Source organism: Amblyomma maculatum, chromosome 9 (genome assembly GCF_055883805.1).
Source record: "Amblyomma maculatum isolate TAMU_Amacu chromosome 9, ASM5588380v1, whole genome shotgun sequence".
Classification (NCBI taxonomy): domain Eukaryota; kingdom Metazoa; phylum Arthropoda; class Arachnida; order Ixodida; family Ixodidae; genus Amblyomma; species Amblyomma maculatum.
This window is the reverse complement of record NC_139352.1, coordinates 38,081,771-38,109,300: the sequence shown is the minus strand read 5'-3', so window position 1 is coordinate 38,109,300 and position 27,530 is coordinate 38,081,771. Positions and strand designations below refer to the sequence as shown.

The window sequence follows — 27,530 nt, the reverse complement described above, 5'->3', positions numbered from 1 at the left end:
CTTGAGTTTTGCAAATATTCAAAATTTTGAATACGAATCGAATATGCTTGTTTCTTTATTCATGTTAAAGAACCTGATATTCCGAATTTTTGAACATAAGAAATTACTCAATACACCCAAAATGCTCGAATTAAATCCAGTTTCAATGCACTCTGGACTTGCAGCGCCAAGAAGGCATTCTTCATAAAAGGGGAAGGTTTTTTTTTTACAAACGGTCCCACTGGGTTTTGGAGATGCTTCACTAAAATGTTTGAGCATGTGTACTCTGCAGTGGAGCATCTCCAAAATGCGACACACCTGTTTTGCTAAGAAGGCCTTCGACAGTTTATGCAAAGCAAAGCACTTGACAATACCAGCAAAAGAATTATTCTCATTCTGGCGGCTGTGTTTCGATGGAAGCGAAACGAAGTGGTGTCTGTATGCTGTATGATGTCAGCGCATGTTAAAGATCTTCAGGTGGTCAAAATTACTCCGTCACTTTCCACTAGGTCTCTCTTTCCACTTTCACTCCCACCTCCCTCCCTTCCCTTAGGCGCAGTTCAGGTGTCCACAGAGCAAGTGTGACATATACTGCGTCTTTCCTTTCCTGTGAACCAATTATTCTTTATTAATAATTTCAAATGTGGACAGCCAACGTGCAGGTATTCATCAACTAAAACTACTGTCATGCAAACGTTATTGGCTATTTTTTGCGGGCCCATTCAAAGCCCATTTTTTTCTTTTCCCTTGAAGGACAAATTATTGAGCTGTGCTCAGTACTGATATGATAGCCCCAGCCAGTTTCATGCAGGTCTTTCCAGTACAGAAAACCAGTTTACGGAATTCTGCAAAACTTTATTTTGTATTTGCCAGCTGAGTAGTTTTATTCACCTCTAGTTTAATTTTCTTTGCATATAAATATGAACTCTGAAATAAATAAGAAGAATGTTTACTATTTCATACATTTCCTTCTTTTTTTTCAATGATCAGGCATACTATATCTGAAGACATTTTTCCCCCATTATTCATGTTCAGTATTTGCACACCTCTACATCAAACACAGAAAACAGGTGACACAATATTTCAATAAAAGCCTAGATATCATAAGGCAATCTGACTTCCGATCCATGCAATTCACCAATTCACTATGCAATTAACATAGCAATGAAATCTGAAAATCATAAAAGACATTCAACACAATTATTTGCAGCGGAAAGAGCGAACTGCAGACATATCCTCCAAAGCCATCCAATTCACAGCTGCAATATTCAAGGAGATACATAAAGAGTTGTGCCATATGAAAAACAACAGCCACTACGCTTAAAAAAAAAAAACTTTGGTTACAACAAGTGTCCTTACAAAATTCTATTACCTGTTTAACGTTACGGAACCAGGATATAGCAGCCATTTGTGCAGGCCAATACAGAAGGCAAAGATATAAAACAACATAGCCCTGAAGCAGAAAATTTTTTCTGCAAAAGTGCTAAGGATCAAGAAGAAAGAAGAAATGAAAATACAGTCGAACTCGGATATATCGAACTCAAAGGGGATCGCGAAATAGTTCGATATATCGATAATTCGATATACAGAAATCGGCTTGGGACGGCACTTACGATGCGAAAAAACGATACTGTATTTGTCGCGTAATCAACTCCCTTGCATAATGAACCCCCCCTCCACTTTTGCACTCGAGAATTTGGAAAAAAAAAAAAAAACGTTAAGGACAGCTTGCTCACATGCAAGCGTTAAGCGATCTCAGCGACGAGCAAAAAATTTCCAACTTGTTGGAACTGCGCCGTACGAGCCACCGCGGCAGCTCAAAAAAAGGTTTCTGTGTCGCCGCGGCAGAAATCGCCAGCGTTATCGCTTGCATGTCGCATTTCGTTTCGGTCGTCTCATCCACAGCTCATTTCTTGGCAGCGTGCCAAGATGCTGCGCAGCGATAACATCGCGGCGTGTTTATTTTTTGATAGCTCCTGCTGCGGCCGGGAGCGAACTTGGCAGACTGCCTGTGATGGCTTGATTGCACAAGCCTGGTTCGATTTATCACGCTGCGCTTGGGGTGGGCGGGCGTAGTCTACTGCCACAAAATCATTGGAAAGCGTGATAAAGTAGCTGCAAATGCTGCTTGAAGCGAAAAATGCTAAAAGCCGGTGTCATGATCGCAGCTGACCGCGTGCTTTCGTTGATTCATACATGCAAAAATAAACGACTCCAGCAAAAAAAAAAAAAAGAAAAAAAGAAAAAGGCCGCTTCGTAACGCCATATCTTACGCTACGTCGCGCGTACAGCACAATAAGAACAAACGACTCTCGCAAAAAAAAAAAAAAGAAAGAAAGAAAGAAAGAAAAAAAGATCTACCGCTTCTTAACTTCCGCAGGCGCCATAGCCACGTCAGCCGCCGCGCGCAGAGGGTTCGCAACACACGCTGCAGAAAGCGTCCGACGTTCTGTCTGAAAACGGGCTGAGCTGGCTTGGCGCATGCGTAGCGCGTGCTACTGCGAACGAAAGCCGGGAAAGAGGAAGGAGGGAGATAGTTCGGCAAAAGAATGGGCACACCCTTACGCTTCGCTCTATAGCGTTTTCCCCCTCTCGTTCCCACCGGTTCTCTCTGGTTCATTCGCGCACATGGCTGCCCGCGCCGGAGTGTGATGCGATCGTCTTTGGGGAAGGCACACTTTCCAGTGCGTGGTGCGGAGTTCGATATATCGAACGACCGGTGATAGTGGGTTCGATATATGACGTGGCTTTCCTATACTTTTACATGGGATTTTCAAGGGGATATTCCGTGAGTTCGATATAACCAAAATTCGATATATCCGGGTTCGACTGTAGTCTCGCTGCGACAAAAATTGCTCTTGCTTTCCAATGCTTAAAAAGATGCATACGAAATAGGTTGGGGTTAGACTCCACTTGATCAAATTATGACACGTGAAAGCATTGATCAGCATGGCTTGACATGGTTTTGCTTGGCAGATTAGCATTGAGAGACTGGCACAAATCTTGGGAAAGCGGTTTTTAAAGGAAAGTTGTAGCACCATTCTCACTTCTCAGTGGCCACCTATGATTGCAATGAATGGCCTGCAATGACAGGTTCATGTGTCCTCATTTTGAATCCCTATCGCAAATTAGCGTCCAACTTGACTAGATGATGGGGTCTAAATGGGAAGCAAAATGGTACGACGCCACCTTGAATGCCGCAGAATGAATGCTTGTGTTAAAATTTTGACACTGGATAACATTGTTTTTGCTGCCCTTTGCTGGCCACACTTCCAGCTCACCCTATTCACGAGGCAAGTAAAAATTTTGACTTAAGACCGATTTCTAATTAAAGTGCACAAAAGCACACAAGAAAGCTAAAAATTACTTTAGATGGGCTCTAGAATGCAAAGAAAAAAAAACATTTTTAATCACTATCAAAGAAAATGAAAGCACTTTGTATAAGGAGTCACCTTTGAAAGATTTAATACGCAGATGTCACAATTAACTTTTGTGCTGGCCACAAATATTACTGAGAGATAGAGCAGCGAAAAGAGTTAATGAAGTAAACATTAACATCAAACAAGCGCTCATGTTCGTGAGAAACCTAATAATTTTGTGCCACTGTTCGTAAGTGGAAAACTATAAAATAAAAAAAAAAGACATCTTCAGGCAACTAAGGCAACTAACATTTTTTGAAAATGATACATATAACTGAGCATATTCAGTTCAGTTCAGTCGTTCAGTCGTGTTCGACTCTTCGTGCCCCTATGGACCATGTCACGCCGCGCTTTCCGGTCTCTCACTATCTTCCCAACATCACATAACTTCATCTGCAGTGCCTCGAGGATGCCATCTAACCATCGCGTTCGCTGCCTACCCCTTCTCCGGCGACCCTCAACCTTTCCCAACATCAAATCTTTCTCCAGCGACTCCTCTCTTCTCATCAGATGACCAAAGTAGCTGAGCTTTAACTTTAGAATTTGACCCTCCAATGAGCAGTCAGGGTTTATGGTCGACAATATCGACTGATTCGATCTTCTGGCAGTCCAAGGAACTCTCAAGAGTCTTCGCCACCACCACAATTCAAACGCGTCAATTTTTCGGCGGTCAGCCTTTTCCACAGTCCAACTCTCGCATCCATACATCACAACTGGAAAGACCATAGCACGAGTTATACGGATCTTGGTTGGCAGACTAATGTCTCTGCTCTTTACTAGGTGGTCAAGGCTAACCATTGCTCTCTTTCCCAGAAGCAGGCGTCTCCTAATTTCATGGCTGCAGTCTCCTTCCGAGGTAATCTTGGAGCATATTACAGGAAAGTAAATGTTTAAACGTGAGTTTATGGATCTATTTAGCAGTGTTCCCTGCAGAAAAATGGATGCCCAGCTTGAAATTACATACAATGTGCAATGGGTGCCTAATATAGAAATTTTTTATAGAGTTCTTTGCTAAGATGTGCAAGGAGGTACAACACAAACTTTAAGGCACTCATGTCCCTCTGAGGCAAGTGAAGATTTCCAAGAGACACTGCATAAATTTCAGCCATTTGCATTAAGTGAACACTACAATAAGCACTATGAAGAAAATGGCACGTTCAAATCCAAATGTGCATGCCTAATTCCACGCACTTCAACTTTAAAGGGCTACTGAAAACTTCACCAACATGAGCCAGCTTTTCGGCCAGTCCCCCTTTTTCGGCGAACAGCCGCATGACACTCACAGCGCGCACAGCACCTGCCACTGTTGGGCCCAAGTCTTCCACACTTTCTGTGTCGTCGTCGTCACTGTCAATTGGAGCCACTTCCGCCACTACTGAGGCAACGATGGCTTCATCCGACATGTCGGGCGAAGTTTCCACTTCGTTGTCGACGTCCCTGAATTCAGAGAAGGTAATGCCTTCTGAAGAACATTCCCTCTCAAGTACTTCGGTCAGCAGGTTGTCACATGTTTGGTCCGGGACACCGGTGATATCGCTTGTGTCGTCTGCGTCACCCGCGCACACTTCGCAAAAACCTGCGTGCTTAAAACAGTTCTGCACGGTAGCAGACTCGACCTGCCACCATGAGTTTTCCAGCAGGTGAATCGCACCCAGCCGGTCAATGGCGTACACCTTGCCGCATTCCAGTGCAAGCAGCATCCTGCACAGTAAGTTCTTCCTGTAGAGCTGCTTTACCACTCTAATGATGCCCTGGTCCAAGGGCTGGGCAATCACTGCAGTGTTTGGTGGCAAAAACACCAGCTTCAGCGCCTTGAGGCCATCCACTGCAACATGCGCTGATGCGTTGTCAAGGATAACAGCATTTCTTCCTTTCGCCTCAAAACAGCAGTCAATGAAGTGCACATACTCTTCAAAAAACTTCCCAGTCATCCATGCCTTGGTGTTATTCCTATAGACAAGCGTCAGCCCGTGACGTCAGCGGAGATGCAGTGGCGCTGGCGACAGCAGTGACTTTCGTGGTGTAGGCAAAAGCGCGGGCTGTCTGCATTGGATGCGCGGCGATTGCTGTATTTTCGGGCATATTTCCCAATATTTCTACGAGCTGTGGTGCGGTTGATTGCGCCACAAGGCACAAAAAGCAAAATGGCACTTGTTTTAACATGTTTCTTGCGGTAGAATAAAGATGAGAGCGAAGGGCAGCGGCATTGCGCGCGACAAGTAGACTCTTCGGTGACGGATTGCCTTCGCGGCTAACATATATATGCGTTGCAGTTCTTCACCGAAACTAGATCAGTTCGTTTGCAACCCTTAATTATCATGATTGCTTTTCGGCGGCACGACGAATAGCGCAAGAACAAACGCCTGCAGCTCGTGCCCATTTTGATATGCTATTAAGTGTAAGAAGTTCAGACGCGATATATTCCGTGTGCGTATGATCCCGCAGGGAAGCTGCACTGTGAGTTCTATTCACTTGCAGTGCTGCCCCTGCATATGTTCACACAGAAAGGACACAAACGCTGCTGTGAAGGTAATTGCAATTACTTTGAGCGTGGTCACTCCAGTATGATATTGCTGGCTATAACAGGCCCGGACCTAAGCTTTTCTCTGTTTGTACTTTCACGAGTTTCAACCAGTCTCTTCATCACCGGTTCTATAGTAAACATTGTTATGATCCGGGCAGTTCCGCAGCATTATTTCTCATTTCTAAATTTTATTTTTGGAGGTCATTATAAGATCCTGACAAACGAATTAAATATCCACGTACAATCTAGCTCTGATCGAGCAGGATATTTAAGTATATATGGTACATGGAGTTCAATGTCCCAAAGAGGAATCGACTATGAGGGGTGCAAAATAAGCAGAATAAGATGATGCGCATTTGAATAAAAAATTTCCATGTATATTAAAAAAAGCTCAGCAGATCACGCACATTTCGCTGCAAGCGATCGTGGAGAACGTTTCATCTGCACTCATGCGTCTCTCCTATTGAGCAAAGAGAACAAAATGAGAGCTTTCGTACTGGCATTCATGTACATATTAACCTGTGAATGACCTTGCTACATCTGTAAGATGAGATAGACGTCAACGTCTTTTTTATTGGGCAGGCGAAAACAAGTTGGCAGTGCACTTTGCCAACATATGTTAAAAAGATCTAAAAGATTGAGTTCTTCTTTTTAGATACGAAATTCTATGACTTAAGTTGCCGGTAAAGTGAGCTAGAAATGTGATTTCTAGTTTACTATATATAGTTGCCGATAATATTGTTCTTTAGAGTGAGTGCTTGAAGCAACAGAAAGGCAGTCAATAGATTCGTCATATGAAAAACACACTTCCAGTCATTCATATTGTCGTCCTCCTTGCATGCGCTAGGAATAAGCCTGGGAGTTGAACAGGGCTGACTATTAGTCTTTCTTATACATTGCGCTTTCTCGTTTTTATTTAACTTAATCACTCACGGCCGTCGCCTACGTACCGCAGTCGCGCGCTGTTGAGGCCACGGAGAAGGAAGCCAATGCAGCACTCTTCACCAAGTAATTCTAGCTGTAATCGGCTGATAATGTGCGGAAATACTCTCCAGGCATAAGCCAAGTTATTTCTACATAATAAGCGAAGCTTACATTTCAATATATTCACACGCGCGAACTGGTTTCGAAGGCAGCGTCGCTTTGCGCAGTGTAGGCACGCCGCACTTTTGCCTACACCCCATGTCGCTGCCGATCGCAGCGCCACCTTTGTTTACAAACATGACGCTTGTCTATAAAAAACACCTGATGGCAGTGGGGCGCCTTGGCTTGGCTGACTTGCCAATGACGAGAAGTGACAACTTCTCGCTTCCAGATATATTGCATGCGAATGCAACTGAAATGCAGTCCTTGGCATGCTTGCCGCCAGTGCACGGTTCTCCCTTGAACACAAGAGTTCTATTCGGCAGCAGCTTGAAGAAAAGCACGAACGCATCGAGGTTAAATATGTTGTCAGGCACATAGTCTTCCAAAATTTGTCCAAGCTGGCCATTCCTCCAATCTTCTGCGGCTTCAGTGTCAACCGCGGCACCTTCTCCAGCTACAGTCTTCGTGCATATTCAGTGCCCTGCTTTGAATCTGGCTGGCCAGCCATTGCTGCACACGAAGTTGTCACGGTTGAGCTGCGAGGCGAAAACCAGGGCTTTCTCAACGAGGAGAGGTCCGCTAACTGGTAGGTTTCTCGACCGAGCTGTTTTCAGCCATCGCACCAGCGCCTCCTCTACATCCGGAAATGTTGATCCTCGTACTCGACATCTCTTCGCAGTCGCAGCAGCACTGCCGAGTAGCTTTACTCTGGCATACCAAATGTCACACACAGTAGTTAGCGGCAAGTCTCTCTCACATGCCAGCACAGAGTTTTTCGCCTCTCTCTCGATGGCACGGCCAATCTCCACCTTGCCATTCATACTAAGCACCCGATGTTTCTGTCCAAGCTTCGGCATGATGCAGACGAATGGAGAACTCTCGACGCACACCGCTCAAAGTCACCTCGTCACACGTGCGAAAGAAAGTGAACCAAGGCCTAGGCGTGCAAGGGTCATAGAGCAAGAAGGGGTGGTCCAAAATAGGGCCGGCTAGGGGGAGGACGGATTATATGGATGACTCCGTGATCGGCTCCTGCGGCATGGCGCTCGGAGGCCATAGCTAGTTTACGGCTTGGATTGGCGCACTCACCGCAAGATGGCGCTAGTTGTACTATCATCATCATCATCATCGCAGCTGCATTTGGTAAACTTGGCTCCGATTTGTCATTGGCTATGTAGCTTGCTACCGCATCGGTCGTGTTTACAGAGGTTTGTCACAACGCTAGTCAAAAAGTCTTTTGTGAGGCGGTACTACCGCCGTGAGTTGTACGCCGAAAAGTGAAAATGGTACGTGCTAACCGATACGTCCGCAATAGCCTGGTACGGTTTATGCGGATGCGAAATGCATTATATTGAATAGGTGCCGAGTCAGAGATTTGACTTTACTACTTTTAAAACGAAACTACTGTTAAAGCGGGTACGTTTTAATGAGGTTTTACTGTATATAGATTACTAGCACAACAATTTGCCCCAACATAGCAACAAACACAACAAAAAGTGATGTCACCAACACTTTGTCCAGTTTGCGGTGCTGATACAAGTGCCAATCCTTTACAAAAACCATGCCAAACAGGTGGCATTTGTAGGGCCTCTCACCGGCATGAACACAAACATGTACTATTAAATGGCCAATATGTTTACAGCTCTTGTTGCAATGTGTGCAGTGATAGGGTTTCTCACCGCTGTGGGTGCGAAGGTGCTTCACCAAGTTGCTCTTATCTGAAAACCACCTCTGACATTCACTGCACTGAAAGGGGCGCTCTCCTGTGTGAGTTCTCAGATGCCTTTCCAAGTGGCTGTGGGCGTTTGTAGCATAGCTGCACTCCGGGCACTGGAACTGCTTGTTTCCCTCTGGTGAATTTTTTGAAGGCATAGATGTGTCCAGACTTGCATTACTGGCGGCACCTGCAAATTCGAAAAAATATCAGTGAGGCAAATTAAAGGTCAACTTTTTTTAGGCAGTTACAGAGCAATAATATTTTAATGTGGCTAACATATGTGGTGTAAAACTCTTGGTTGTCGCCTCATCAGCGGCCAGGACGAGGGAAAGTAAGTTTTATTTTGCTGCACTAGTACTGTGTAGTGAAGCATTTCCAAAATGCGGCAAGGCCATTTTGTGAAGAGGGACCTTCCTTTTTGAGAAGAATGCGGCAAGGCCATTTTGTGAAGAGGGACCTCCCTTTCTGAAAAGAGGGTCTTACTGACAATACGTCGATAGCAAAGCATTTGATATAACCTGGAAAACCTTGCTAAGGTTCACCTCTTAGGAAGTAGACCATCACAACACTCCATGTTTGCACTGCTATCTAGGTAAACAATCGGCTTCCTCAGGCTCTGCAGTAATAAAAATAATGCTATACTGCCTACAATGAAGCGGTAGCTTTTAGAAGGTGCAACAAATATATTTTTTTTTACCGTAAAGCTAAACTATGTGGGTCAGAGGTGAGTTTTGCGAGAGTGTGCGCTGCCCGTTATGTGCATAAGCGAGAGCCACGTGACGTCACGAGAGGCGCAGGTGCATCGCCTCCTTGCCACAGCCGGTGCGCGTTCCTCGCTACCGGCGTGCGCTCCTCTCCGATGCGTGACCTTTAGGTGGAGCCCTGTTTACGACATTTGCGCCGTGCGCTACTGCGCATGCTTTACGCTACGTATAGCCAGGCACAGCAGAGCTAAGCCACTCCCAATTTTTTTGTATTTAACACAGAATGCTTGATACTAAAGTGAACAGTCTCAAATTTTAAAGAAGAAAATTACCTCTCAAATGATAAGTATTAATAAACATTGCATTCAAGTGGCGATGAAAAAGAAAATGATAATAACAAAGAAATTGTAACTATAAACTGTATAAAATCCTTTTCATAAAAGTGGCACATGAAATATTCAGAACATACTATTTCCATGTGAAGTTTACACATTACATCCCAAAATCATTTTTCATGTAGGGATCTAATAGGTTCGTGAGAAAATGTAGTCCCTGGTGAATATTGTGCCAACAGGAAAAGCATGCCGATGTCGACACCGGCTGTCTCCTGGCGTAATCAACTCTGTGTACGGTCACAGGGGCAAGAGATTGCCCAGAAAGACATTGACACCATGCAGGTAAGAAATTTGGCTTCTTAGAAAATGACGGATACATTTAGGTCAGCGCGCGGCAGCCGTCATTCAATTCAGAGAAGAAACACTCATCAGTGGATGCCTGTTGCATTCCAGGTTTGTCTGCAGCAGTTTCAATGTCTGTGCTAAAACCTACGAACAGAAGTTGTCTTGCGTGCTGCTGCTACCATAAACTTCAAAAACTTGTCCGCAGATATATCCCACTTCGAGGAAACAGGCCTTTTCTACAGAGCAGCACTGATGCATCGCTGCCATGCTGTAAACACTGTGCATCTCAACTGACCCGACTCTACAAGAGGTTTCAATATCACCACGAGGCAAAAAAATGAAACAAATCAGACTCGGAGCATAGTTCCTTTGTAACCCACGAAATGACTCTAACTGTCCAGGAGCATTTGGCAAGGGGGAAAATACAACTCTGAAGCCATTGGTAGCAGCCTAACGGTGCAACAAGTGTAGGAAGCAAAGTGTTAGTTAAAATGAGTGTCTGGTACCTTTGGCGTCTATACCCATTTCCACAGTTTGTGTAAGCGTGGACACCTTCACTGGGGAGCACTGCGACAACTTGGATAGGGTGAACAACTCCAATGACTGGGCAGCGTCTTGAGCGATGTACTGCGTTGATGCATCATCCTGGAGGGTGTGGACAAACTAATTAGCTAGCATTGTCACTGCCAAAACATACCAAGATTAAACTGCTGGCAATGAAATAAATATTCACTTAGAGGCATAACACATAATAAGCAAAAAAACGGTGTTACCCTATGATATGTGCATAGGTGCACGGAAACTGCTGTAAACCTTTGGTGAATAGAACTTGCGTGCGGACTAGTTGGTTAGATGAAGCTAAAGATTTCTGGCACTGCATTGTCTATCACAAGCACACACTGACACAAAAGATTACAAGACATTCACACCGATGATACGCACGCTATCAACTGGCTATTATTTGTGAAATGAAGAAAACATGACAAAGAAGAAAAGGATACAGTAAAAATAAAAAAAAAAACAGGAAAATTCAAAGAAATATATTGAAGGAAAAAATTAAAACGAGAATAAGGGAAAATTGCGCCTATCTAGTTGTCTTACTGTGGAAACGAAGCAGTAGCAATTCCTTCTTGCTGAGCGCTACAGACGGTACACTCACGCACTCCCCTCTTGACCCGAAATAATTTTAACCCTTTAAGGACCTATGACGAGCTCTGTTCATCATGAACGATCACCGCCTTTTTGCTTATAATGATCCGAGCTCGTCATGGGTGTTTGGCGGCGATCTAAGTGGCTTTTGACGAGCCAAACTCGTCAAATGGTGCTTTCCTATTTAAAACTTAGATGGCAGCATGTGTTCTGTGTTTTGCACATTTACTGAATTATAGTTTGTGCACGAGATGGCACAAGGTGCGTCCTGTGTTTCCTACACTTTCCCGTGCTTTCAAAACAAACATATGATCATCAGTTACACTTGGTGGAGGTGCCGCCTTTTCACATCCTGGAGCTCCGCAGTCGTACCATAACCGACTGACACCACAGCTCAACCTGGCCAGCTTATCCCCAAACTATTTGTGATGTCATCTCTTTTTGTCAAAGTTATGACGAGCTCCAAAAACAGCATCTCATGACGCGGCATAGCATTTCCTCGGAAGACGCCGTTTCAACTCTCGGTCTTCCCGCTTCGCCTCAAGATCACGCAATGCTTCTCTAGCAAATCCAGCAGTTTGTACGGGAAGAGGTGGCTCGTCAGTTGTCTCTGGTTACCTGCCGCCCTGCCACACAATCTCTGTTGCCTCCATTGCAACGCGTCATCCAGGAGCAGGTTGCCGAGATCCTGCTACCCGGCAACCCACTGCCTATCGTCGCTACTCCGCTGACTAATGCCGAAATTGCAAGCAGACCCCCGCTTCCACCCACTATGTCGACATACATGACACTGGGCCCCATCTTTCGTAGGCAGCAGCCCGTGCCTACGGCACACCTGCTCGTCCTCGCACCGGTCCGCGCACTATAAATCCATGGCGCACCCAAAATAACCGCCCCATTTGCTATGTCTGCGTTGTAGCTGGTCACGTGGTCCGGTGGTGTAGTGGCATTCCAGTGTGGGAAAACAATATGCATAAGATGGTGACAGTGCAACTTATACGGATGTAGACTTTTTGATTTATTCTTCAAGCGAAGAAGATAGTGATGATGTTTATACAGACAGTGAGTCTGAAGCGGAAGAGTGCAGCGAGCAGATGTTGGCCAGCTCCTGCAATGGTACCATGCTTTGAGCGCTATCACACAGACGGCAATCTAAGTTAGTTTGATGCGAACTACGAAAAAATGGACAAGTGTGGATGACTATTCAAGGCATATCTTTTTTTCTACACTTTCTCTGACATTTATTTACTTCTTTCTATATCGTCTAAATGAAGCCATGTATGGCATATTACGATAGGCACATAGAATGCTAAAAAGAAGGTTAATAGCTGCTGTACATTTTTGCGCAATTAATTTCCCATTTTAAATATGTTATCAAGCATTTCGTGTCATAATTTTAGCAATTTTGGAACAATTTTTTTTTTTATTAAAGCCCTTAAGGGGTTAAATGCTTCAATAATCTTGCTTCAAAGTGTCTTTTGCCTCAGTCAGCAGCTAGATTTCCGTGACCCTGGCTACACAATGTTTACCCCTTGTGTCCTGTTGAGTGCCATCCTTTCCATGTAGCAATAGGTTGCCAGGTTTCCTGGAGCCGACAATGCTACACACGCATTCCTGTGCTCCCTTAAGCTCTCACTGAGGCACTGGCCTATCTGCCCCACATATGCCTTCCCACATGTCAAAGGAATCTTGTACACAACACCTTCGCGGCAGTTGACAAAGTGCTCCTTATGCAGTGCGCCACAGCCTTCCTTGGGCTCATTTTGTTCCGTTCACCTTCCTGCAGACACTTTAACTTGTTCGGTGCAGATAGCACAAGCCTAATATCAAATCGGCTCATGATCTTAAGACGATGCGAGATGTCGTGTACGTAAGACAGGACTACAACCTGTCTCCTCTGTCTACGTCCTGTGTCTGTGCTTGTGATAGACAATGCAGTGCCAGAAGTCTTCAGATTCAAACTTTGGTCCCTACCACACGTCTATGCCCTTCTGGACAACCATAAGCAATCTGCATAACGCAATATATTACACTACATTACTTGATACGCCTAATACCACAGCAAGAAGTTGGAACACGAGGAGATACACAACCAGTACAAGAATGTATTTCCACCTTATCTGACAGTGCTGTTCCATCGTTTCCATTAAGATAAACTAGCCAGTCTGATACACCCCCTTCTCATTATCTCTGAATTTTGCAACCTAGTTTGCAACAGTGAAGCAGGGTAAAAATTTTGTTCAACAAAGTCATTCATATGCACTGCTGTTTAGAATGCATTTCAATTAATGCTCATTAAGCACTAAGGAAATTCCTGCACTGCATTAATGTGGCCTTCTTCTCTAATGTCCATCAGTCTTCATCCTCATCTCAGCCACACAGCATCAATATTTTTTGTCAAGTGGTGGGGAGCAAAACAATGGAACAACATGATGACAAAATGTCATGCCTTTAATGGCTGGTGGCACAGCCTAAAAGCATCCCCTGTTACACTGCCTTCTTTGTCAACACGTTCTTCAAAACAATATTGGGCAGTGCGTTTGCTTAGTTTAAAAATAAACTACCCTACCTACAAAATGAAAGAGCTTATTTCGTGTATATGATAACTATGAAGTGTGCCATACTCCCAGGAAAATTTACGTTCACTGTGAAAATAACAGTATATAGTGCCTTAAAGGGCACTATGAGACCATTTACAGCAACTGTAAATTAGGCCAGCTTGTTGAACATATGCACACATGACAATATGACAATACTATTACGAACAATTATCCACCATGGGGCAGAGAGACGGCAATGGTGAGAAATGCAGTGCTCAGGAAGGCCAAGCACTCCAAAAGAAAAATTCAAGCACAAGACTTTGCATGTGGAAACTGTATAGATTATTACTTCAGTTTCACACAGAAATCGCTGAAATGGAATGTCAGGTTAGAGTAAACACTGTGCAATGCAGTCTGAACATGCCTGAACGCAAATGTACTATTCAATCTAGTTTCCTGAAACCAAAACCTTCCGCCCTGGATTATGACCCACAGTTTTACAAAAGCAAATCGTGTTGCAAACCTGTGCCTCATGCAATAAGAAAATTATTTTGCGAAGGCTAGGCTATTGTACAAACAAAATATAAAAGTTGCAATGTGATGTCAACATGTGGTTGCAATTTAATGTTGCATTTAAACTTAAACCGTCAATTTTGGGCAAGGCTGCCTCTGAGTAGCATGGCTGATGCAATTCAAACCTGTGTCTGCATTGAGTTTGCGTAATTTTCAGAATTGTAGTTATTTCCCCGATGAGTCATCTGACTGATGAAAACAGTGGAAATGAAAGTGATAGTAACACTCAGTTCCAGTGTTTAAGCCAATCAGATGATTTGAGGTCAAGGAGATGACATTTGTGAAAACGACGCAAACATAAAATAGGGACCCTAATCGGGTCCAAACCGCATTACACATAACTGGAAGATTTTTCAATCAAAAATGAGAAAAAAATCTCGATGCATCAAGATTTAATCAGATCTTAACAGCATGCATGCTCAAATGCTGGTCAAGCTCACCTGCAGACAAAGGAAACAATCAGCACTGCTTAACGGGACACTGGAACTGTCGCATAATTTTTGCTAGAAAACATAATTATGTGGCTCTGTGCTGATGTCTTCAGCAGTAAAAATAGCTGCGAAAGTTGGCATTGAAAACTGAACATTTTTTTCTTCCTTGCCACTCGGTTCAGGTTTGTTATGTCAAGGGCAAGAAAAACTCGGTGACTGCTTGGAAGTGAATTACAGTTAGTAAATCTGGCATTAGAAGAACACGTGAAACTGGTTTTCATACTACAATACTCTCTGTGGAAAGAGCTGGGCAGTAATACTTATATTTCATGTACCTTTTGTCAGCCTACATGATGACTGTTTCCTATCATTCTCATATTAGTGTAACTTAGTCATTCTTTGTATCAGTGGAACACAGCATTTTGTTCATATAAGCCAAATTCAATTTGCCGTCAGCGTCCCTCTATCATTGACATCCCAACAAACGATACAGTACCAACCTACGACATGACTGCGTCTTCAGCGTTGACGGGTAAAGCTGGGAAAGAAAACGGCTTTCTCCTGCACTCTGTGAAGGTGCAGCAACTGCTTGCAGCCCCCGACACTTTGTGCAGGGATTATGTGTGAAGCCCTTGATGTCAAAGTGGAGTGAGCAGAGAAAGTTTTCCTCGCCTTCTGGTGGCATCCAGTCATTTCCACCAGCACTGGGACACTGGCGCACTAAGTCGCTCCAAGCCTCAGGCAGGACAGGGTCTTCGGGTAGCGCGTGCAACACAACCTCAGGGCCTGTCCCGGTGCTGCACTGGGGCAGTGCACAACAGCAGCTGGACTACACGAAGAACGTCTGCCTGTGCAATAAAAAATGGACACAGGAGGATGTGTAGGCAATTCTCGAGAAGACACAACGTGGAATTGGTTTGAACTACAAAAGGACTCTGAAGTTGAAGCGGTGTAGCTATGACCCCTCTTCCCAACCACCCCCCACCCCCAAAAAGGAGGCTGTCCAGAAAACAATTCTCCTAAATACTCTTTCTTGCAGAAAGTGGAAGAGATGAAAAGCAGTTAATGTGATGCAAGCCATAAACAAAAGGTTGGTACATCAACATGGATGTGAGTTGAGGGTAACAAATGTTCCACCTTAACCACTGCACTTTTGTAAAGTGTCAAACTGAAGTGACAATGTAATGAATGCTTTGTGGAGCCCAGTGCAGAAGACAAAAGAACCATGAAGCAGTCTAGAGACAAAGTGCACAGACACAGAGATAGCAAATAGACTAGCAATTTACGTACTATTAGTTACATATGCAATGAATGTGAAGAATTTATCAAAAGCAGATACTGTTGAATGATCAAGCTAGTGCCACGAGTCTGCATGCATAGCACACTCTACAAAACTTCTATCAATGGTTCCAGGTTGTCTAGCATGAAGCCTGAAAAATGTGTAGCAGGAGGCAGACCTTTCAGGGAAGGAGATAAGCCAGAAATAGACAGATACAAGGTAAAGTGAGTATGGATCATGAGAAACACTTGAAACAGCAAGCTTGTTCTCTAAACAGTCACCAAAAAAATAATACCTAAGTAACAGTAACCAATGAGGTCCTCACGTGACTGTCAATTGCCGAGTACAGCGATTCCAAGACGTGAAACAAAAATCTCAATGTGTCAGCCTTACTAGCCACAATATGAAAAAATCCACCTGGCATCGCCATTGTCAACAATCAGTGGTACCCATATAATGGTTAGTGCGGAATCAAAGCATTACATTCCCGAGTGGTAAAAGCCTGTTAGATATTACTTGTACTCATATTCAGCATTTTCTCTGACCTGAAGAAGGAATGGGTACAATATTTTCACAGTCAAATGCATCTGAAAGGTTATTCCAATGGGTGATTCAATAGGCTGAGCATTCCTTCACTAACGACATGCTGTTTGCACTAGGTTCCTGAATGCTCTAATAGATACGATTACATCCAGGCAAAAAATGCACAGTCCTCTGGCTGCTGCTTCAAACACACCGTGGAATAACTGTTAACAAAATGTCAGGCTTTCACAGGCTCTCGATCTCTGCACAAAATAACAATTTTAACACTGAAAGCAAAAATAATACTTATTGAAATTCCCACCAATGGCAATAACAAGCGCTGTACCACTTGGCACACATTCGTACAAATGATGCTACGATGACATAGCCAGTATGAAGCGTCTTTCACGCTTATTGTGTGGCAATCCATAGTTTGTAGATAAAAGGACACTACTACACTATAATGAATCCGGAGCAGTCCATAGTTAACTGGGTATAGCTGTGAGAGATCCCATTACGCCAATTGCTTCTTGATGAGCCTGCAAACTGTTGCGACAGGAATTTGGTCATCACCTACTGGCAGCCCCTTTAGCATGCGGATTCCCAGCTGTTCGAACAGTGTACCCGCGATGCGAACTGTACGAAGAGGGCGCCAATCGCGTTGAAAAATGAAGCAGCTATCACTTAAGAGGCCAACAAGCACATAGGGGACCATTTCTTCCCGATGGATGGGATGTATTACAGCGGTCCTCACTGCACAGAACAGGGAACCAGCCATCATTACTGATCGCACCTCAGACATTTACAGAGTACCAACCCCTTGACAGAGTGCTTCTCATATCCAGCACCATTTTCAGACACTTCGAGATGAGCACTTTCGTTTGTCGAGGCCATCAGCATTAGAACAGCCGAACGATCCACTGGAAATTTGTAAGGATTAATAAGCTACTATGCGGGAGCGAGGACGAAGTTTAACTCTTTCATTACCACGTCTATTCAAATCGATCATTGGTGATCGATGCTTTAAATCGCGCAGATTTAGACATGCTGAATTTGTTTCTCGTGCATCTAGCTTTACATAGTGGTTAGTCTAAGCACTGCACTTGTAGAAACAGTTTAAATTTTTCCGCTCTGGCGACGTTCTGTTTTTGGTGTACCTTTTTGAGAACTAGTATGGATGTGTTGCTGCAAAAGAAGGCATAATGGCCGTGGTTTAAATAACAAACCTGCCACTCGTGGTAATACAGCGTTAATGTCAAAATTTTATGATTAAAAGACTTTCAGCAAGTTAAATATTGAATAGTATTGTCAGCTTTGTTATCTGACGGTGTTGAATGGTGATAATTAGCTGAAAGTGGCGCCAGCAATTTATAATGAGCTTTGGCTCTGATTCTGGGTGGTTTTATTCTACGAAAGCACATTCCTGAAGGTCCACCGCATATCCAACATGTATACCCGGCCTTTACAACCAGTTTTGGTTGTAAAGGCCGGGTATACAGTTTTGATTTGGTGTCTCGCAAAAACCAGGAACTCCTTCAACAAACGGCACGAGAAATGAGGCTGTTTCCACTTGTTGCTTTTGTTATGTAGCTGAAGAACGGCTCTGTACAGGCAGTTTCTTTTTTTTTTTTGCACAGTGTTTCTGGGTCATTGATCTTCAATATGTACAGACTAAATTTTCTTTGTTAATATTGCTTCTGTAGATATTGTGCCTTTTTTATCAACTCGCCACAGAAATGGCAATTTTCTGATTTTTTTTTTGTGTTCCATAAAAAATTTGCTTTGTAACGTTTTTGGAAAGAGCATTTCATCATGCGCAATCTTGTATGCGGCAACCTGTGCTGCAGTATTATTCGTACTGGCAAAAAAAATATATATATTTTCCGAGACCTATGAAAAATGGCCATTTTCTCGCGGTAACGAAAGAGTTTCTCTGGGCACTCTCGAAACGAGATAGCATCGCCGCGTGGTAGCCCTGGTGCTGCTCATGCTGCCGAAGCTGTGGTCTGTCCACTTTTATTCCCGTTTGTACAAAATCCTGACACAAAATCCTAGATTCGGCATAACTGTTCGTGCATAGTGCCTACTACAACGCATACAAGCATGTGTTGCGATGCTCTCTGGAGGCACAAAACAGCTTGAAAGGCCACCCAAAGCCGGGCAGCCGCTTCGCAACTGGTGAGCCCGCACGCTGCAGTGTGATGCGGGATGCGCGTTGTCTCCGCAACGGTATACGCGCTTGATGTTTGCACTATAGTTAGCGCCGACTCTCGCCTTAGCTACAGCACTCGAGAAGAACAGAATGAAACGGCCACCTTCTTCTCATGTCTGCGTTCACTTAACACACAAGACATCAACGGTGCCTCAGTGTTCATACGGCAGTGCTCGGTCGGCAGCACACAATATCGAAGAGAAGCCATCATGCACAGATTGAATTTCGCGGTCTCTCTCGAATGCGTTTCGGACAGCCAAGTGCAGCGTACGATGCACCGGCGAAGTCGCCGCAGCAGTGGAGCAGTAGTTTCTTCCAAGAGCGCTCGCTTTGTTCTGACGACAAACTAGCTTTATAAGTACAGCTCAGTCTGCGTCACCGTTGTGTAGAGCGCCTGCCCAGCGCACTTCCCTGCATAAAAATAAAAATCGACAACTCGTCGCAGGTGCGCACGGACACTGTGCGGAAGGCGATGGCTGCTTTCCAATTTGTTTTGAACGTGTGATGCACACTGCCTGAGCGCTCTACACAACAGTGACGCCGACTATTCATGTTCATTGGCACCAAAGACCCCAACATGTAGGCTCCCTACACAAATATCTTTCTTACCGGCACTTACCTAACCTAACTGCGAGAAGAAACTTGACGCCTTGACTCTAGTCTCGCCTCCTTGCGATGAACGAGTGTGACTGTTGTTGGCATCTTGAAAAATGGCGCGCACCTACCATGTGGTGTGCACTGCGCATACACGAGAAAAAAAAAGAGGAAAAAAAGAAAGTTTATTGAAGCCAAAGTCGGTCTTGCTTGAAAACAGAAATCGAAACTGCCGAAACATCAGGATGTGCTCTCGGAGATTGCGTCACGATTCTTTGTCACGTGAATTTTGACTTCCGAGTCTTTTTTGTGGTTTCGTTTGTGTAGCCGTTGCTGGCAGGCGCGTGTTTTAACATGTATTTCGTCAATAATAGCGCTCAAATCGCTGGAAAAACGGTGTTTTGTGTACCGTGTTGTGCGTTGCCTCAAGCTGCAGCAACTCCTATGGAACGGGATACAGGGTGTTCTGAATGCCACCGATTATTGAGCGGTAGGAACAGCAGGCCGGCCGTTACGATCCGCTTGCAGACTCATAGAGTAACGTAGAGTACTCTATGAGCAGACCGCCGACGGCCAGCTCACTTCACTCTGTGGGCCTAGTGCGCTGGTATGGAGGCGCCACTGCTCCGGAACAAGTAGCGCCACCTTCCGCCGGCGCACCCATATGTGGTATGTCTACTCGTCGGAGAGAGGCGGCGGAGTGAACGCAAAGTCTACTCTTCTCGGCAGAAACCTTGTGAGAAGAAAACTTTTGTCAGTCATTTCCTGCCTCGTGTCACACGCGTACATAACTGACACATGTACCATGTGTGTGTGTTGAAAAATAAACCAAAAGCAAAGCGAAGAAAGCCGCTACCCATTCACGCCGTCTGAGAGAAGGCCGCCGGCGCTTTGGGCGCAGCGCATCGTGCGCGCGCGAGCGCGTCTGCTGTCGGCTCTGGCTTTTTTTTTTTTTTTTCCTTTGAAGTAGGAATTCGGAACCCGAACAATATGGCACTTTGAAAGTAAAGACATAAATAAAACAAAAACTAAGCCAGTGTGCAATGCGTAGCACTGGCTTTTCCCCTCGGTGGCAGTGTATATGGAAACGGCATGCTAGACCCCCCAAAAGCGACAGCCCAGAGCTGGGCTCCGCTGGTCAATAGAAAGGCTCTTCAAAAAAATAAAAAAAAAATCACGTCTTCCCCAGGACGGGACGAGCAGGCTGTATATGGAGATGTACCCTAAGGCGTCGGGCCTTGCGTGCACGTGCTTTTTCGGCGCTTGGCACTTCTACCGTAGTTTTTATTTTCTACTCGATGCGTCGAAATAAGTGGTGACGGTTCAGTGCGCGGAAAAACAGCCATGGCTGAGCAAGCTCCACAGCGCGTGCTGTTCGGGGGCTTTCGCGTGATCGTAAATTTTGAGTCTTAATTTAAGAATAACTGCTCGGTGCGCGGTCAGAAACTGTACGAAGCCAGCACGTGCGTGGAGTGCGCGGAGAACTTCACAGTGCAGAAGGGGATATCTTCAGAAAATGCGCTAACGAAATGAAAACCGCCTTCTACGACGTCAGCTTGGAGGTAAGTTTTATTCGGCCCTTTCGGCGTCTCTTCACCACATATGTAATTCATTTCTTTTTGTATGTAGTTGTTGGCAAACCCACGCAATATCACGGATGCCAGTTGCATCTGCAAGGCCGGGTGCCACTGTTAGCGATGCGATACATCGCTCTCGTATGATTTCCAAGGAAACCGCAAAAAAAAAAAAAAAAAAAAAACTCGATTTTCGATTGCCTCCCGATGGTTTTTTTTTTTTTTAATAACTATTATGACACCCATAAACACAACAGCAGATAGAGCTGTTAGTTTAAAAGGACGTTTTCTCTTTGCGGGGAGCCATATGAACGTGTGTCAAGTCAGAAAGCGCACACTCCTGCAATGTGCTTCGCTCTCCATGTCGTGCTTCTAGATCTTCTACGTACGTCAGGCTAGGCTTCCCAAAAGCGAGCGCCGAGAACAGCTGGAAACTATCATTAGGAAGTCGTTAGAAAAAAAAAAAAAAAAAGCTTCCGTTGGGCAGGAAGGCTCCGCGCTCTCTACAACACAGGCCGTGTCCGAAGACCTGCCAGCGCTGGTTACAACAAATTTTAGTAGTTGTTACAACTTTAGAGCTCGAGCTGGGTCAAAAAAAAAAAAAAATAAAAGACCCGTTTTTTTTTTGTGTGTGTGTGTGTGTGTGTGTGTGTGTGTGTGTGTGTGTGTGTGTGTGTGTGTGTGTGTGTGTGTGTGTGTGTGTGTGTGTGTGTGTGTGTGTGTGTGTGTGTGTGTGTGTGTGTGTGTGTGTGTGTGTGTGTGTGTGTGTGTGTGTGTGTGTGTGTGTGTGTGTGTGTGTGTGTGTGTGTGTGTGTGTGTGTGTGTGTGTGTGTGTGTGTGTGTGTGTGTGTGTGTGTGTGTGTGTGTTTCGCGTGCTGCGCGCTCGATACAAATAAGCGATCGCTCGTGCATGCTTGAAAAAACCTAGTCAAGTACTGTACAAAAAAGAAAAAAAAAAGAAACGTGGGAAATGCGCAGCCGAAACGAAAAGCAATGGGTGCGATATGAGATTCGAAATGACTAAGTAAGTACAGGCCCTTGTTTTAGTCGCTGTTTATTTTTTATTCTTACGGGGAACCAAAAAGAAATCGGAACACAGCGTCGGCGCTACTCACGGTTGCGGATCCAGACAGCCGCCTTTTACAGCGGCGCCTCCCAGACGGCGCCACATGTTCGGCCAAAGCTGCAGCGCACCAGGCGTTTTGATCATCCATGGTTTTGATAGCGGTGTTTTCCAGTGTTGTCAAGGCTAGCGAACTTCGTAGAGTAGGTCGTTTTCTCTCGTTCAGTGTCAGCATCGGCTATAAATGCCGTCTTGAAAAGCTTTGCAAATGATAAGGAGTTATAAGCAGTGAAATAATTTTTCGTCGGGTATTTGTGCTACATGCGAGCTCCTCAAATCAAGGCCTATGCGAAAATATGTAAGGTCTCGCTGCGTGAATGCAGGCCGCGATGTCAAAGAATGTGTTTTACGAGCACTTGTAAGGTTCATACACTCTTATGCGAATTCTCTGGTGAAAAATCGGCATAACTGGTTTATGGAACAATTACCAGCTGGTAAAGTTTCCTGTTCGTGCGGACCCAAATATGGCGCTTTAAATTCATGTCCTGTGTTTGAAGAGAGACTTAGAGACAAGATCGCGTTAGGTAGAGATACTCATTTGCCAGCATTTTTTTTTTTAATGCTCGGATCAAATTCGGAAAGCTTCACATAAGATATAACAAAAAATAGATGCCCACATTGTCCAGCACTTTTTTGTCTATTATTGTGCAGCACATTGAAGAATTGACAGCCAAAACAAATGGTATAAAAGCAAATTGTTGCTGTGTAGCAAAGCAGATTTTACTGACTGCAGCCTAGGGGCTGATATATATGCATGAAAAGTGATTGTCTACACCTAGGTATATATATAGCTTACATATGAATACACTTATACTGCACTCATTGTTTTCACGATATCGCATACAATAATTGCTTGTGTCATTACTTCTCGTTTCAAAGTTATTCCACAAGGCTTCAGAACAGGTGGAAGCCAATTTCCGGCAGCAACGGTCTGCCTTCGATGCATTGTGTTTGAGATACAACACTTCTCTTTTCAAGCAAGGCATCAAGCTTTACAAATAAAGAAAACAAAATCCAAAGGCGTGTTGTGATCTAAGCCATCTCACAGAGACAGTGATTAGCTATTTCAAGAAGTGCAGGATGCCGCAAGATAGGCAGAGGTCGGTCTAGCTAGTAGCTGTTGGGTCCATTAAGGTCATAGTCATCATCATTATCAACAGCCTGACTATACCCACTACAGGACGAAGGCCTCTCCCATATTTCTCCAATTAACCCGGTTCTGTGCTAGCTGCATCCAGTTCATCCCTGCGAACTTCTTGACCTCATCCGCCCAACTAACTTTCTGCCGCCCCCTGCTACGCCTTCCTTTCCTTGGAATCCAGTTTGTTACCCTAAGCGACCATCGGTTATCCTCTCTTCGCACTACATGTCCTGGCCATGCCCATTTCCTCTTCTTGATTTCCACTAGAATGTCAGTAATTTGAGTTATTGCTCTGACCCACTCTGCATGCTTCCCATCTCTTAATGTTACCACTGCCATTTTTCGTTCCATAGCCCTCTGGGTTGTCCTCAACTTATGTAGAACTCTCTTGGTTAGCCTCCACGTTTCAGCCCCATAGGTGAGTACAGGCAAGATGCAAAGGTTGTATACTTTCCTCTTGAGCGATACCGGCAAACTGCTAGTCATAATCTGCGAGTGCTTGCCAAATGCACTCTATCCCAATCTTATTCTTCTTGTTATTTCCTTTTCAAGGTCCGGATCTGCGGTACTACCTGTCCTAAGTAGACATATTCGCTTACTACTTCCAGTGCTTCGCTACCCAACGTAAACTGCTGTTCCTTCCCGAGGCTGTTGAACATTACCTTAGCCTTCTGCATATTGATTTTCAATCCTACCTTCCTACTTTTCCTGTCTAGGTCACCAATCATTCTTTGCAGTTCATCTCCTGAGTTACTTAGCAAGGCAATGTCATCAGCAAATCGCAGATTACTGAGGTATTCTCCATCTACCCTTATCCCTAACTGCCCCCATTCCAAGTCTCTGAATGCTTCCTCTAAGCAAACTGTGAATAGTACTGCGGAGATTGTGTGCATACATCGCCTATGTCATATGCTGTGGCGGAGAAGCAAAACAAGCCGCTGCACCAACAGTGGCACCGGTGGCCCCATCTTGTGCTATTTGCGACGACTTCCACCAACCTGTGACACAGTGGCTGCAAACAGCACAAGATGGCTCTACCAGTGCCATCGCTTGGGCAGCGGCTCGTCTTGCTTCTCCGCCGCCGCATATGACAGGAAGATCCGACTTCTTCTGTTCGAATCAAGCAAGTAATCCGAACAAATTTAGTACAAAAAAATAATGCTGACCAAATGCCATTTTTGTTCAAAATTTGAGCTACAAGGATTCAGCAGTTTAGCTGGGAGAAGCAATTTATGGCAGACATATGTAATTGTGCAGCACACTGTATGTGGAAAACCACAAAAAGTATATTTTCATAAAAGGGCAAAATGATGCTGGGATAATGAGACATAGGACATTGTGGGAGTGCAACAGGTATGAGCTGCTGAGGGATATTTGGAAAGGAATTATGGTGCCAGGGCTTGCATTTGGGAATGTAGTTTAGGGCCTGAAGGCAGAAGTACAGTCGAGATTAAAATTAAATTGGAGAGCTGTTGGATGATTAGCTCAGGTGCCCACAGCGAAAACCGCAAACGATGTGGTACAGGGTGATATAGGCTGGGCATCATTTGAAGCATGGGAAACTCAGAGTAAAATATAAGGAATACCTGAGGAACATAGCCAATAACAGCTAGGTGGGCAGCAACAGTAGGTATTTAAAGTCCCGAGATGCTGAAGCCGATGTGCACCACCTGCTGTGGCAGTGTCCAGCACTGAAGCCAATGGAGATCCAACATATGGTGGCTGCTGATCTCCCTCGCCACAATCCGTCATCACATGCCACTTGGACACAGGGACTGCATTATCATTCACTCCTGGACTGTATTACATCAGCTAACCTTTTTCATAATTCACCATACCCTTAATTCATCATAACTCATCTTTTTATGCCCAGAGATTAAAAATATTGAAAAAATACCTCTACCTGAAAAGCACCGACTCAAAATAAAGGAGAAGAACTAGATATTTAACCAATACATATGCAGGGCATAAGGGCAGAGAAATACAGAGTGTTATAAACAGCAGGTAAAATGACAAGAAGGTAAAAATTGAATAAATTATGTGGAAAAGAAGCAGTGTAGAAATATATTGAAACTGGAAAAGGCAGATCAGGAAGGAATCTTTGATAACTATAGTCGGGTACAAGTGTCACAAAATAGGATCACATTTGCGTTACGTGAAGCGTGGAATGTATTGATGGGGCACACCATCCATGATTCGGTCTTCTCGTTTGATAACTCACCTTTAAGAATATTCATTCACAGCACAAATGGATATTATACTTTGTTAACCTTGTGACTTAAAGAGCCACTCTCTAGGGTTATGGCATTTTAAACAAAGATGCCCAAAGCTTCGACTGAGTATGAGATATAGCCTCTGCAAAATACAGCAATGCATGCATTGGAAAGTAGCAAAAACACAAATCAAAGCTCTCTCATGCTCCCTTTTGGAAAGCCAGCTTTCTCACTCCTGGCAGATGCTGGCAAGAAGACAGACAGGGATGTCAAACCAAAGATGGCATCCACTGGTCTGCCTTTCTGACTGACAGAAGGGTGGGTGTAGACCACTAATTGCATCGCCCACTTGCTGCATGCTTTTCTGTCGAGCCTTTCGTTTTCACACAAGCGTACAACCATACTAAAAGGCTTTTAATTTCTTTTCTTAGTGCTATATACACATCAGTCTTCTGTGCTGGTCAGACTCGCATGACCGCAAACACAGATAAAGGCACATGCACAGACATAGCCACACAGACATCTATTCGAGCACCTGCCTGATTTTTTAAGATAAGCCAGAGACAGCCTGGTGAGAGGAAGGTAACTCCCTCAGCTTTTGAACAAAAGGTCGCCTGGTTTCACCCTGCACAGTGGGGACTCGGCAGAATGCGTATGAGAGAGCAAAAAAGGAAGAAAAAAATGTCTCAAAACACTAGGCGATGACGTGTATGTGACATACTCCACCAGACACCACACCTCCCCTCAAACATGGAAGAAGGGGAATTCGGCTTGTGGAGGCTAGATGGCCAGGAAGGAGAATGAAAAACCTTCGAGGGAACGGAAGAAGCGTGATAAAAATGGCTGACTGCAACTTCTCTATTAATTACTTTTCATTGAACCGATGTGGCTGGGAAGTCTTTCCTTCAGGGAAATGCTGCAACAAACTATTAAAAAAAACCTACCCGTGGATGCATTTGGAATTAGTACATTGTTAACAATTACAGATGATGGGCTACCACTGGACATAATCATGGTATTGGGCATGCACAGTGTTTGGCAATCCAGAGTAGCTTTCAGGCATGCAGACATTGATGCAAGGAAAATGCGGCAGTACTTTTAAGAATCCGCTGCTAGCATTTTTAATGTTTCCAAGACACAAGACCGAGTACCTGAGTTGCTTCCGAGAAAGGAAGCACTGCTACACATGTGCAAAGTTTAAGAGATCACGAAGCCCGAGCTGGCGTGGTTTTTAATCCATGTTATGTGTTTGTTGCATACTATTCTGTTGTGTGAAATCAGGTTTGAAGTTGGCAATAAAGAAAAAGAAAAAAGTAGTGGCCTTGTGGTAGAGCATCTGCTTCGCATTCAGGAGGTACCAGATTTAATCGCTGGTGCTCCCAGGTACCCACAGGTTTTTCAATGGGCACAAGTTTTTCTGAGGCCTGGTACTCGGCTCTTCTGTTCAGAATTACTTACGGCCACATATGAGGTTCTGCCGCATGAGGCAGACTTATGGTTGTGATGGCATAACGAATCACTGGCCCATCAGTCTAGCTTTTTGGTAAAAAGGTTATTGAGCATAAAAGCTGCGCTGACGGACAGTGATTTGTTCAGCCATTAGGTAACCTTAGTCCGCATCCTGTGGCAGAAACCCAGTTGTGGCCCTTTCTTGCGTGAATGCTGCTCAGTGTGCTAGAAGGTTTGAGAGCCAGGATGACGAACCACCTCTGCAGGCTGTGGGTGTCATTCGGAACTATGCTTCAGCCCAAGAAGGCGCAGCAGGGTTTATGGAGGTTCTCTCACGCTTATACCCCTGAAGAAAGCTGGACGCTAGATCAGGAGACGCACGCACCCATTTTTACAAGTGCGTTTTGAACCAGCTACCTACTGCGAACGAGATGGGTGCCTTAACCAATACGCCATGGCATGTTTGTGACAGTGCTTTTCGGCGATGAAGCCTGTTACTGGGAAAGAAAATATATTCAACCGGAGGGTGCACTCTGACCCTTTAATGCTCTGAAAGGCACGCAGTCTACTGCAGGGAAGTGTGCGCGACTATCTTTGAATACCAACAAAATATTCCATTAA

The 27,530-nt window shown here is 44.5% G+C and overlaps 1 protein-coding gene across 3 annotated transcripts in view; it reads right to left on the bottom strand.

Moving 5' to 3' along the window:
* Positions 1-19,543, bottom strand: part of LOC146178875 (uncharacterized) — a 30,353-nt gene extending 10,810 nt beyond the window's left edge. The window contains exons 1-4 of one of the 3 annotated variants that reach the window (XM_084578610.1): positions 19,435-19,543; positions 15,303-15,650; positions 10,616-10,754; positions 8,688-8,912 (exon numbers count right to left, since the gene is read on the bottom strand). In XM_084578610.1, coding sequence (XP_084434736.1) covers positions 8,688-8,912; positions 10,616-10,634 — 244 coding nt within the window. In that variant the 5' untranslated portion in view covers positions 10,635-10,754; positions 15,303-15,650; positions 19,435-19,543. Of the gene's footprint in view, positions 1-8,687; positions 8,913-10,615; positions 10,755-15,302; positions 15,651-19,424 lie in introns of all 3 variants that reach the window. The other 2 variants (XM_084578608.1, XM_084578609.1) reach the window with 2 other exon arrangements.
* Positions 19,544-27,530: the final 7,987 nt, after the last annotated feature.